Consider the following 13,151-nt stretch of genomic DNA (forward strand, 5'->3'; position numbering starts at 1 on the left):
TTAAATTTCTATTGATGTGTGCTCAACTGCTCAGTCATATCTGACTTTCTGCGATCCAATGGACTGTAGCCCACCAGGCCCCTCTGTCCATGGGATTCTCCAGGCCAGAATAATGGAGTGGGTTGCCATGCCCTCCTCTAGGGGATGTTCCTGACCCAAGAATCAAACCTGTGTCTCTTAAGTCTCCTGCATTGGCAGGTGGGTTCTTTACCACTAGCGCCACCTGGGAAGTAGGTCACTAAGGAATATACAACTGGGCTCCTGACTCAGATGTGGGGGCTTAGGAAAGGTGTCCCAAAGCACAAGAAAACAAGCCAGCAGATTCTAACTGTTTGAGTTAACGGAGGACAAACTGCTGATGACGCTGTCACTGGGAAGGCAGAGTGGGTCCATAAGAGTTTGGGATGGAATGGGGAGGGAGGAGGGAGGAGGGTTCAGGATGGGGAACACATGTATACCTGTGGCGGATTCATTTTGATATTTGGCAAAACTAATACAATTATGTAAAGTTTAAAAATAAAATAAAATTTAAAAAATAAATAAATAAAATAAATAAATAAAAATATCTCCCCCCCTCCCCCCCAAAAAAATAAAGACAGTGACTATTTAAAAAAAAAAAAAGAGTTTGGGGTCTAAAGACTGGGACTTGTCCACAGAGATTAGCTATGTGCTTAGAAAATTTACTACACCTCTCAGCCGTTTCCTCCTCAGCCCTCTTCAGTTCTCAAAATTCTCATAATGTGAGGAAATGGATGCTGGAGTATTCTTGAAATAATAAAGCAAGCTTGCCAATTCGTCCTATTAGCTCCTCTGAATCAACCTCTGGGCTTCCCTGGTGGCTCAGTGGTAAATGATTGCCTGCCAATGGAGGAAACACGGGTTCCATCCCTGGGTGGAGAAGATCCCCTGGAGAAGGAAATGGCAACCCACTCCAGTATGCTTGCCTGGAGAATTTCACGGACAGGGAGACTGATGCGCTAGAGTCTATGCGGGTCACAAAGAGTCAGACATGACTTAGCAACTAAACAACAAGAAATCAACCTCCACCCTTGTAAGCTTGAATGACACAACATAGGAACATCATTTCTTACCCCAAGTCCCAATCTGTTGTGGATACTCAATGAAGATGCTTAAATTTCCATCCTAAATTAGATTTCCACTGGTGCCATTTTGTGTCCCTGTGGAATTCATACTAGTATATTCCTGGAATCTGTTTCCAGGACCAAAAGAAGCCCTCACCCCCTGCAGAACAGATGTTCAGGCCTCATCTCTGACTGTGGTGAGACCTGCCCTCTGACTGGGCCCCTCCTCTGTCCTCAGGAATCTCTCACCCCTAAATGAGATTGGCATGCTCTTCTCCGCAGCCCTCTTGGGCTTCATGCTTTGCCACATTCATCTTGTTTAAAGCATTTTATTTATTTATTTATATTTTGGCCATGCCACACCACATGTGGATCTCAGCTCCCTGACCAGGGATTGAACCCCTGTCCCCTGCAGTGGAAGTGCAGTTTTAACCACTGGACCTCCAGGGAAGTCCCTACCACATTCATCTTAAAAACTCCTATCCTCACCCCTTTCTCCTTGAATTACTTGGTTTGCCTGAAACAATGGGAGAATTTAGGGCAGGAGGCCAAGGCCTCTCAAGTAACTCTGCAAAGTGACACCCAATTTACCTGAACGAGCTATAAATCAGCTTCACCCTGTGGTAATGTGATAATCCATGGGGTTCAACCAGGGTACGCAGACTGTTATACTGATTTTTTTAATGACAGGTAATAACAAATTTAACAGCACAACTTAAACATGCAGAACGTTTAGAGACGGAAAAGGTATAAAGGACAGACCATAAGGGCCCCGATCATTGCAGTCTTCATGTTTTCTGAAAAGATCAACTTTGCGAAAATTGGAGAAAATGTTTCACTAATAAATCACTTCATCCAAAAGCAGCTTGAAAATTTACTCACCTGCCTTAGCCCAGGATGGATAAATAGTTATACGACCAGATATTGCTTCAGTTCCAGGGTTCATATATCTTAGAACAACGTGAAACAAGGAGAGACTTGACTTCCCCACATTTAACATGATTCTTACTTCATTCTGAAAAATACCAAAAGCCCATAAAGTATAGAAGAGACAACTGGTTAAAAGAAATGTTAGCCAAACAGTGACTTTATTCAAAAGTTTCAATACTGGGCTTCACTATACACACCCACACACACTCAAACACATACACACATACTCAAATAACACCACATGCACACCCACTCAACAAGCACCAAGTGACTAACTCTGTGAAAGATGAAAACAGGCAAGTCAGCCAATCAATTAAAATCACTTACAATTAAAGTCACAGTGAAAACACACTCCCCTCAGCAACCAAGCTCCTCTTTTGACCTTTTAGCAATCAGGCATACAGAGCGGAAGGTTAGATGAATTAGTTTAGAAAAAGCCACAATGACAGGGGCAACCACCACTGGCTGGGAGAAATAAAAAGACAGAAGAGAAGGAAAAGAAAGTATGTTAGAGAACACCACCAGCCCCATCAGGAGAGACAACTCTGGAGTCTACTTCACATACATAACACTTGAAACAGTCACAGAAACCACTGGAGGCTAAGAAGAGGTTGTGGAAAAGTGAGTGTTAGTTGCTCAGTCATGTCTGACGCTTTGTGAGCCCATGGACTGCAGTCCACCAGGCTCCTCTGTCCATGGGATGTTCCAGGCATGAATACTGAACTGGGTAGCCACCCCCTTCTTCAGGGGATCTCCCAGACCCAGGGATCAAGCCTAGATCCCCTGAATTGCAGACAGGTTCTGTACCATCTGAGCCAGCAAGAAAGCCCAAGGAGAGGATGAGATGTGGAGGTAACTAAAATACACCTGCTAAATAATATGGAATTTATCTCAATCCCTATGGGAGAAAAACATGGGCTCTCTGCTGGGGACAGGGAGTTCTGCTGGTCCCCAGGTCCCTTGTCCTCATACAATGCTTGTAAGTGTTTCTGTGCTCATGACCTTGAAGGAGAGTCTCAGATCAGATCACATCAGCTCAGTCGCTCGGTCATGTCCGACTCTTTGCGACCCCATGAATCACAGCACGCCAGGCCTCCCTGTCCATCACCAACTCCCGGAGTTCACTCAGACTCACGTCCATTGAGTCAGTGATGCCATCCAGCCATCTCATCCTCTGTCGTCCCCTTCTCCTCTTGCCCCTAATCCCTCCCAGCATCAGAGTCTTTTCCAATGAGTCAACTGAGAGTCTAGACTACTTCAATTCTGAACCACAGACCACATGACCAGATCTAGCTGCATCCTAAGGAAAGTTCATGAAACATGGATATTTCTAAATCAGTAGTTCTTTAGGCCTTTCCTTCAGCTCCTTTGGTTGAAATGAAGGGGATTTTTGTTGAGTGAGACATCCATGACAGTAAAGACTGGAGCTAAGTAGAATCCCTTGCTCTGGGAGAAGGGGTGGCAGCCAACCCTGAGGATCTCCATGACCCTCACAATTTGATGGAACTCATCTTTAAGGGTTGATTCTAGGGCTTCCCTGGTGGTTAAGGTGGTAAAGAATCTGCCTGCAATGCAGGAGACCCCAGTTTGATCCCTGGGTCAGGAAGATCCCCTGGAGAAGGAAATGGCAACCGACTCCAGTATTCTTGCCTGGAGAATCCCATGAACAGAGGAGCCTGGTGAGCTACAGTCTGTGAGGTCCCAAAGAGTTAGACAGGAGTGAGGGATTAACACTTTCATTTTCACATCTTTAAGGGTTAATTCCACACTGGAAAATAATAATGCAAGAATTATTATTTTAATGCAAGTATTAAGGGCAGAGTAAAGTAAGTGGTGATTCCAGGCAACACCACCCAAGTTCTCTGACTAAAAATACTAACAGAAAAATCCATCATTAGAAATTCATTCTTTTGTGTTAACCAGCTATTCTTTCAAACTGCAAATACCTGGGAGGAGGTATATACCTTAACTGGGCTCTTAGTCACTCCACTCACATCCTATTATGACTCAGTGGAATTCCCTGCCTTTTTCTGAACAGTGGAGTAACAGGAGGGAACCAAAGAATTGCTATATTTGGGGAAAACAGTAAACAGTGAAGTGTCTAAGATTGCTGCTGCTGCTGCTGCTAAGTCGCTTCAGTTGTGTCTGACTCTGTGCGACCCCATAGACGGTAGCCCACCAGGCTTCCCCGTCCCTGGGATTCTCCAGACAAGAACACTGGAGTGGGTTGCCATTTCCTTCTCCAATGCATGAAAGTGAAAAGTGAAAGTGAAGTCGCTCAGTCGTATGCAACTCTAGCGACCCCATGGACTGCAGCCCACCAGGCTCCTCCGTCCATGGGATTTTCCAGGCAAGAGTACTGGAGTGGGGTGCCATTGCCTTCTCCGCTAAGATTGCTAGGCACTGTTAAAGAAAGGCAACTTAGATAGGGGACTTTGCCAGGAGAGTAGCAACATTAGAATCAATGAGGGCTCCTAGGGAATTGTGAGCCCATCCCTGTTTCTCTAAGAGCTGTCTGATTTTTTAAGTTATTTTATCTATCTGTCTATCTACCTATCTAGTTGTGCCAGGTCCTAGTTGCGGCACACGGGAACTTCAGCTGTGGCTTGCGAACTTCTGGTTGCAACACATACTGACTTACAATTATCATCAACTTGCCTCTTTATTCTCAATTTCTCCACTAATCAACAACTTAAAGAGAACAACCTCAAAGAGAAATTCCAAGAACAAAACTACTCAATGACTACACAGAAATGTTGTTACAAATGTAGTATAAATTCCAAAGGCAAACAGGCAATGTGTAAATTCCTTAATTATTCCACTGCAAAGCCAAAAGAAATGGACACAGTAGAGAGAACTGAAGGAAAGGAGAAATATGGAAAGAAAAACGGAATAGCACTAACTACAACTCCTCCTTTATCTTAGTTTATGTTCATATAGTAATTCAGAGTTTAAAAAAAAATTTTTTTAAGTATTAGTCAAAAATCAGCAATACAGGTTTTATTAGCATTATTTGTCAACTCATTTTTATTCTCCACAAATGGCTTTAAAGAAAAAGATCTCTCATGTTAAAATAGAGCCTAATCTCATTTGGGAAACTTCTTAATTAAAAAAAAATTTTTTTTGGCCACACCTCAAAGCATGCAGGATCTTAGCTCCCCGACCAAGGATGGAAGCTAAGCCCCCTGCAGTGGAAGTGTGGTGTCTTAACCGCTGGATGGTCAGGGAAGTCCCTGGGAAACTTCTTATAAAAAGAATGGAGCTGACGGTCAACATATTAGACACACAATAGGACACAATTTATGTTTAGTATCACCTAAATTCATATAGTCAGAATAAAGAGGAGCAGGTTTGTGAAAATTTCTTTAAGGGATTATCTCCTCATACATTGCTTATTTTGTACATTGTTTATTTTTATTTCACAATTTCATTTTTTTTTAAGTGTTGGAGGAAACCTTCTCACTTGTGGCTTTTCTCTTACCTTTGTATGTGCTGTAAACTTTTTAGACAACAGTCTAAAAGTTACACAATTTTTAAAAAGTCTCCAGGGGTAAACACCATCTTTAATGGCTTCATTTTCTGACTTGGTGACCAAATTAAAGTAACAGTAAGCTATGAAATCGATATATACGCTTAATATAAAATCCAACCTTAGCCCGAGCCCCATCCATACTCCGCAGAACCAGAATGCTGGAGTCAGTTTTGGGGAGAGTCCACCTTTTGGGGGACCCGCTGAGAGAGCTGTGGGCGAACGCCTGGGCGGCTCTGCCCTGAGGCGGGTCCCCTTGGCTGCTTACCTGTACCGGAGTCATCTGAGCGTACCCCCTCCAGCTGAACCCTGGAAACTCCAGAGGATCAAACCCAAACCGAAGTGCTCTTCCACTGGGTGTAGTGCCGTCTTCAATCTCATACCGCATGTGATGCAAATCCGGAAAATAGTAGTTGTTTTCAGGCCTTTTATAAATAAAAAGTAAATGAGCATACAGTGAAGTGAGGTTCATTGATAACCCAAATATCCTTTAATCCCAGTAGGTGGCACTAAAAGAACTCCCCATAATTAACAGAACACATTAAATATGGACAAGGGAGAGAGGCTCCCTGCTTTTTCTCTAAATTATTGCTTTAACTCATGTAAACATTCACAAAAAATACATACAACTCCTACTTATTCCAGTTAGAGAAAATAATTAAGAACAACCCAGTGACGGCATCCTCTGAAATGTTCTAAATGGTTACCAACCATTTAGCAAAGTCAAACTGGGTTATTTGCCATAAAATCATCCATTTATATACTCATATTCACTGATTATATAAATATTAATGTCTCTGCAAGGAGATCCAACCAGTCCATCCTAAAGGATATCAGTCTTGGATGTTCATTGGAAGGACTGATGTTGAAGCTGAAACTCCAATACTTTGGCCATCTGATGCGAAGAGCTGACTCATTTGAAAAGACCCTGATGCCGGGAAAGATTGAGGGCAGGAGGAGAAGAGGATGACAGAGAATGAGATGGCTGGATGGCATTACCGACTCAATGGACATGAGTTTGAGTGAACTCCGGGAGTTGGTGATGGACAGGGAGGCCTGGTGTGCTGTGGTTCATGAGGTCGCAAAAGAGTCGGACACGACTGAGCGACTGAACTGAACTGAACTGAATGCCTTTGCCAAGTACTGTTGCTAAGCAGCATAGATATAATAGTGAACACAACAGTGAAATTTTACCATGAATACATATTACATTATGACAAATACTTTCCTAAGCTAAGATTAGAAGTTAAATACATTTTCTCTACATACACATATATGTTTTGATCATTAGAATGACTTTTCTATGCCTTGTCTTCTCTTATTGTATGCCTGTAAATGGACTCAGGAGTCCAATATTGGTAACCACAGAGAAGGATCAAAATTGTTCTAACTCAGGACTTCCCTGGTCGTCCAGTGCAGCAGGTATGGGTTCCACCCCTGATTGAGGAATTAAGATTCCACATGCCACGTGAGAAAAGTTAAAAAACAAAACCAAAATATTCTAAACCTTCTGTGACATTCTATATTCAAACACCTTTAAGTCCTTCAGAATGGTAGGATTTTGACAATCCAGTCCCAAGCTAATAGGTGTTGATGGATTTAAAACCATAAAGACCAATTAGTCCAGGAAAATAAAAGGTCTGCTTCTATACTGCAAGTAGAATTAGGAGTGCTTACAATTTCTCTGGAGCTAATTTATGAAGAGCCTTAAAAATGTTCATTCTCATTGACCTAGTAATCCTACCTTGGGGAATATTTTCTAAAGAATGATTTTATAGGGTCAAAAATTAACATAAAAGAATGTCTATAATAGTGAAAAACTTGGAAACAATACAAATGTACAATTATGAAATAATCAAAGAAAGTTTAAAATATTATGTAACCATTAATATTTTAACACTACTTAATTACAATGGAAAATGTTCATGATATCATGTGAAGATATTGATATAAATTACATGAAACAAATTCAATACTAATTTTTATTCATAGAAAAAGCCCAGAAAATAAACCAAAAAAATATTAAAAGGTGTTATCTCTGGGTGGTAGAATGAAGTCTTCCCTTTGCCTTTTTACTTTCAGGTACTCCTCAGAATTTTACAATGAATACATATGACATTATCACAAAAACTTTAGAAAACAAAGTGAATGTGAATGTTTTCTAAACTTGTAGGGAAAACTAAAAACGCAGATTATAAACAAACATTTGGAGGAACTGAGGGCAAAAAGATGCAAGATTTATCAACCTGGAAGAAAGGTGGTGTGGCATCTACATTTCTGGTTTGCTAACCTTTTATTTCAGTATTATTCACTACTAAATCAAAGGACAATTTAAATCCCATAGATATGTGGAGCTTCCCAGGTGGCGCTAGTGGTAAAGGACCCGCCTGCCAATGCAGGAGACATAAGAGAGGTGGGTTCGATCTGTCCATCAAGAAGATTCCCTGGAGGAGGGCATGGCAACCCACTCCAGTATTCTTGCCTGGAGAATTCCATGGACAGAGGAGACTGGTGGGTTAGAGTCCATGGGGTTGGAAAGAGTCGGACACAACTGAAGCGACTTAACACAACACAACACATGTATATGTATATATATGGACTGTAATGTCAGTATTTTGGCCTCAGGATAATTTAGGTAATTTATTCTGATGCATTACTTCAACTTCCAAGTTAGCCAATCACCTACATGGTGGGAAGAAGAAAACATTCACGCTGGTTAAATAGGGGGAAAGCTTGCTTTATCAACAGGAGGGAGGAAAGAAGCAAAACATGGGTGGAAAATGTTTCTGAGCCAATTCACAAAGTTCCTCTGTTCCATCGTGAGCCTTGCTGGTCTACAGGAAGACAAAACTACAGATGTGCCCTTCTTCACACTCATTTTATTATGAACCCCTATGACCACCATTTATTCAGAAAGAGCAGGAGAAAGCACAGCTGAGCAGCTCTGAGCCTGAGACCTCAAATGCTGGGAACATCAAGGAAAAGGAGAGATGTTCCATTCTATCAATAAATAAGACGGTTCACTTGACCTCATTAAAGATCTCTTTATTAACCTGGTGACAAGGCAGAAACAGTGAAGATGAGATTTAGAAGAAGTTGCATGTCACAAGAGTTTCAGCAAATGATTCAAAGTTGGCATATTAAAAACTAGATTTTTCCTCCCTCCACAGAGGGACACTTATGGATGGATCATGGTTTCAGATAAATATAGAAACGGCTAACCAATCAGGACAGAGGCTGTGTGCACCATACCCGCTATAGTCCCTCTGGGACCTCAGTTTCCACTTGGCTCTCTTGCTCCTTCCATTCATTGTAATTTGCTTCTTCATGAGACGGGGGACACTTCCTCCCATTCCTAAAGCTGTCTTACCCTCCAGCACCCAAGCCCCACAGTCATGGGTCCCGAAAAAGAAGCAGAAGGCGCAAGTGCCAGACTCCTCCAGGCTGGGAGTTCACATGGATGTTCAGCCATGAGAATCTACCTCCTGCCTCCAGCCCAAGACTCGCCCACCTGGCTTTCTGCCCCTCTGGGAACTTTCCAGTGAGGCCACTCTGTGATCTGCAAAGTGGCATCATTTTAGAGCAACTTTATACCTCCTGCTTTTTTAAAAAAAGAGATTATTTTTTGATGTAGACCTTTCTTAAAGTCTTAACTGAATTTGCTACAGTATCGCTTCTGTTTTATGCTTTGCTTTTTTTGGCTGTGAAGCATGTGGGATCTTAGCTCTCTGATCAGGGATCGAGCCCATACCCCCTGCTTTGGAAGGCGAAGTTGTAACCACTGGACCGCCAGGGAAGTCTCTTTACCTCCTGCTTTAACTGGACTCACAGACAAGTGTCTAGACTGCAAATAACAGCACAGGTTCATTTCCTGCTCTCTCACCGTGGGACCGCTTCTCTCTCCCCAGGACTGTCAGCACAGACAGGAAAGCACTCTGAGAAAGGCTTCACAACATCGGAACACAAAGGCATCTCCCTGAGGACTCACCGCTGGCAGGCCTTCCCCACGACGTGCTCTCGGCACTGGCAGACTCCGGAGGGCCCGCTGCACACAGGGGTGACGGCTGCACCGATGTCACACTGACACCCTGAGAGTCAGGAAACGGCTGGGGTCACCCATCACAGCATCTCCAGGCTGGAGGCCTTCCCTCCCTCTATGAGGAGCGGAAACCAGGAAGCCCGGTTGCCTCCTTTCCCCAGACGCATCCAGGAGGTATTTGAAATTTGTAGGAAAATCCCAGAGTAAGAAGGCATGCCCCCCGCCTCAAGAGTCCACCTGAAAAGCAGAGATGCACTGGTAGGCCACTTCCAACTCTGCTGTACCACGTAGGTGACAGCAGCCCAGGCGCTAAACACGATTTCACAACATAGTATGTTGCAAACAGTAGGTGCCAAGGAGAGGCTGCTTGAAAGATAGCAGAGTGGCCTTGTGGGGTGACCACTCCTGCAGTTGTATTATTTAACATGGTATTATCTTGTGTGAACTTTTTTAATATTTCAAATTTGTCTTTAAAATGACTAATTCAAGATGTTATTTACATTTAAATTTATCTCTAAAATGACTAAGTCTTGATGTTATTTACATCTCCCCCAGGGCTCCCCCACACCCCAATTGTGATTTTTTATAATTGACCCAACAGTGTGCTGGTAGAAGACAAGGGGAAGCGGCTCTGGCAGAAATTTACTATTTGTCTTAAAGGAATTTTTGGCCAGTTTCCCTGGACAGGACTTTTCAGTCCCATTCTATCAGAAAGTCAGCAAGAAGACAGTGAACTCAGAAGCAAGGTTACTCTGACAGTCTTTGCCCATCAACATTTTTGCCTTACACAGGAACCCCTGGGAGAATGTACCTTGACACCCAAAGTAATTGCTCTTTTCCAAAGCAAAATATCCATCTTCACATGTGTCACAGGAATCGCCACCAACATGGGATTTACAATGACAGTCACCATCTAACTGCAGAACAATAAGCAGATGACAAAATTTGGTGAGATTACAGAATTTGCTGGGCTTCCCTGGTGGCTCAGATGGTAAAGAATCTGACCGCAATGCAGGAGACCCAGGTTCAATTCCTGGGTCGAGAAGATCCCATGAAGAAGGGAATGGCAATCCACTCCAGTATTCTTGCCTGGGAAATCCCATGGACAAAGGAGCCTGGTGGGCTACAGTCCATGGGGTAGCAAAGAGTTGGACACAACTGAACGACTTTCACTACTTTTTCACAGAATTTGGTAATCTTCAAGATTTCAAACTGGCTTGTTTTGTCCTATGAAGCAGGGTAGCCGGGATCTGAAAACTCCCATGAAGACGGCCACATGCTATACTATTACAGAGGTACTAACCCCCTCCTGCAGAAATCCCGCAATTAACTGTTACTATATTCTACCAACATCCCAGGAAAAATTGGCCCACATTACCTGCCCACACTCTCCAATTCCGCTCATGGTTCCCGCCACGTGGCATCGGCATTCTGGGAAGAGAAGAGAGCATTCTTGGACCAAGGTTACAGAAAGGCCAGTTCTGCCTCTACAGGACACATGAGTAATAACAGAGGTGCAGTGACTTTCCAGCATGCTCCAACAGAACTCCAGTTTGCATCCATCAGGCCTAACACTGGATTGCTTCCTGGGCTCAGCAGAACCCAACAACTGGATCAATACCATCTGCCTACAAGAAGTACTGGTTCATTTATGACCACTCATAAATGACAAAAGCTGCACTGTCATGGGATTTTCACTCGATTCTAAGGTCAAGGTTATTACTGATATGCTTACATGAAAATATACCCTATTGAAAAAGATTCACTCCACTGAGCTATCTTTAACTTGGTGTTTTTCAGTTCTATCCTGGCTTCCAACTAAACATAAAATGAAAATAAAATGAAACCGGAAAGTGTGGATTATAAAAACAAGGCAGAAAAACCATTTATCAAGCAGCTGCCATCACAAACAACATGATACATATGGAAACAGGATATAAATCCCTTGCTGAGATTTCGAAAATGATAGAAGTTCTGCCAAAAGTCGGGGGGTGAGACATCAAAACATTTATATGGAATTTCAAACAAACTGAGTGGATTAAATCAATAGCTCTTTTGTGAGTTGAGTCACTGAGGGGAAAATTAAGAGGAAGTTACAATATATTAAAAACACTGAACACAGGAAACCTTACCTGAGCATCCATCAGGGTTTTCTTTGGCCAGATTCCAATATAATGGTTTGCAGATGCTACACGAAGGACTTTCAACATGAAGCTTGCATTGGCAATGGCCCTTTAAAAGAAAATTAATCATCTGACATCTTAGAATGAAGAGGTTCCCAAACAAGCATTCTGAGAAAAGCTAGTCACAGAATATATTTTGGTCATGAAAAGTAACTTAAGTATATTCAGAGGGAGTGAAAGTACTGGGTTGATTTTAACAATGTGCTAATTGCTTTTGTTTTACTATTTGCTTATTTGTTATACACAGAATCCATATATGTGCTTAAAACAAAATTGGAAAATTCAGAATAAGAAAAAATCTTAATGATTCTTATTTACAACATTGTCATTATCTGTGGATTCTGTTACACCGTGGATATAAATCTAAACGGAAAATATCTGAACATTTAACTTGCTGAGATTCAGTAGAAATTAGATTTATCTGCAAGTATGTTTATAATATGCAAGAGTCACCTCCTTGCTTAAACATCATCAAGTCCCACAGTGAGGATAGAGAACTTTCTCCCACTTTCCCTCCAGAACCTGGGGTTCCAGCTTTTGCAGGCTCTGACTCTAAGAAGATAATTTCTAAAGTGCTTAGAAAATGAATCAGAATGCCACAGCACTGTTCTTGGAGTAACATCAAGTAGACTACAATTACTCTGTACACAGACAGCTTAATTAAACGTTTACTGGCCTTTGATTTTTTTAATTTTAATTATCTATGTCAGGCTTATGTGCAGGTCTCTAGGGAGGTAATGCCTTCAGAGGAACGCTAGGACTCTACAATTCTACAAAAGTTTAAATAAACTGTATTCTTTTGGTTTTGACCAAAAGAAATTACAATATCATATATGCACTTTGAAAAAGAGCGATAGCCTCATCAAGCAATTCAGCCTCAGGTCTTATTTTAATTTACTTTTAATTTCAGGAAGCTCACAAATGTGTCAGTCTCAAATAAATATCAGAATAATAGTTAGAACTGCAACGCTTTAACAATCTTCTACTTACCAAACTGGAGTCCACAGTTCCCGCTGGGTCACAGACATTGCTGGAGCCTGGATATGATATATAAATAGTTACATGGTATAGAAATGTCTGGGGTTTTAATGTTCATTTTTCCCTTTGTTTTGATGTTTCAAGGTTTTTTTTCTTTAAGTTTGCCTTGTTTTTAAAACTAGTGCATCTATATTTATATTTTTTGATAGATGGGTGGCAAGGTCTTTGCATGTATTCAGTTGACCAAAAAGTTTATTCGCGTTTTTCTATAACATCTTATGGTAAAACCCAAAAGAAGTTCTGGACCAACTCAGTAATTCAGAAAAAGACACCTCTAATAGCCTTCATGGTCCTTACTCTCCAAATCACCCTTTTGGTCACTGAACGACTCTCTTCTCTGCCTCCTCCTA

At 41.9% G+C, this 13,151-nt stretch overlaps 1 protein-coding gene across 1 annotated transcript in view; it reads right to left on the bottom strand.

Annotated features, from left to right (window-relative positions):
- Positions 1-13,151, bottom strand: part of LAMA3 (laminin subunit alpha 3) — a 260,738-nt gene that overhangs the window by 145,764 nt on the left and 101,823 nt on the right. The window contains exons 14-20 of the mRNA XM_055558991.1: positions 12,754-12,800; positions 11,713-11,812; positions 10,959-11,011; positions 10,392-10,497; positions 9,530-9,629; positions 5,810-5,966; positions 1,965-2,097 (exon numbers count right to left, since the gene is read on the bottom strand). Coding sequence (XP_055414966.1) covers positions 1,965-2,097; positions 5,810-5,966; positions 9,530-9,629; positions 10,392-10,497; positions 10,959-11,011; positions 11,713-11,812; positions 12,754-12,800 — 696 coding nt within the window. The remainder of the gene's footprint in view (positions 1-1,964; positions 2,098-5,809; positions 5,967-9,529; positions 9,630-10,391; positions 10,498-10,958; positions 11,012-11,712; positions 11,813-12,753; positions 12,801-13,151) is intronic.

This window comes from Bubalus kerabau, chromosome 21 (genome assembly GCF_029407905.1).
Source record: "Bubalus kerabau isolate K-KA32 ecotype Philippines breed swamp buffalo chromosome 21, PCC_UOA_SB_1v2, whole genome shotgun sequence".
NCBI classification, from domain to species: Eukaryota; Metazoa; Chordata; class Mammalia; order Artiodactyla; family Bovidae; genus Bubalus; species Bubalus kerabau.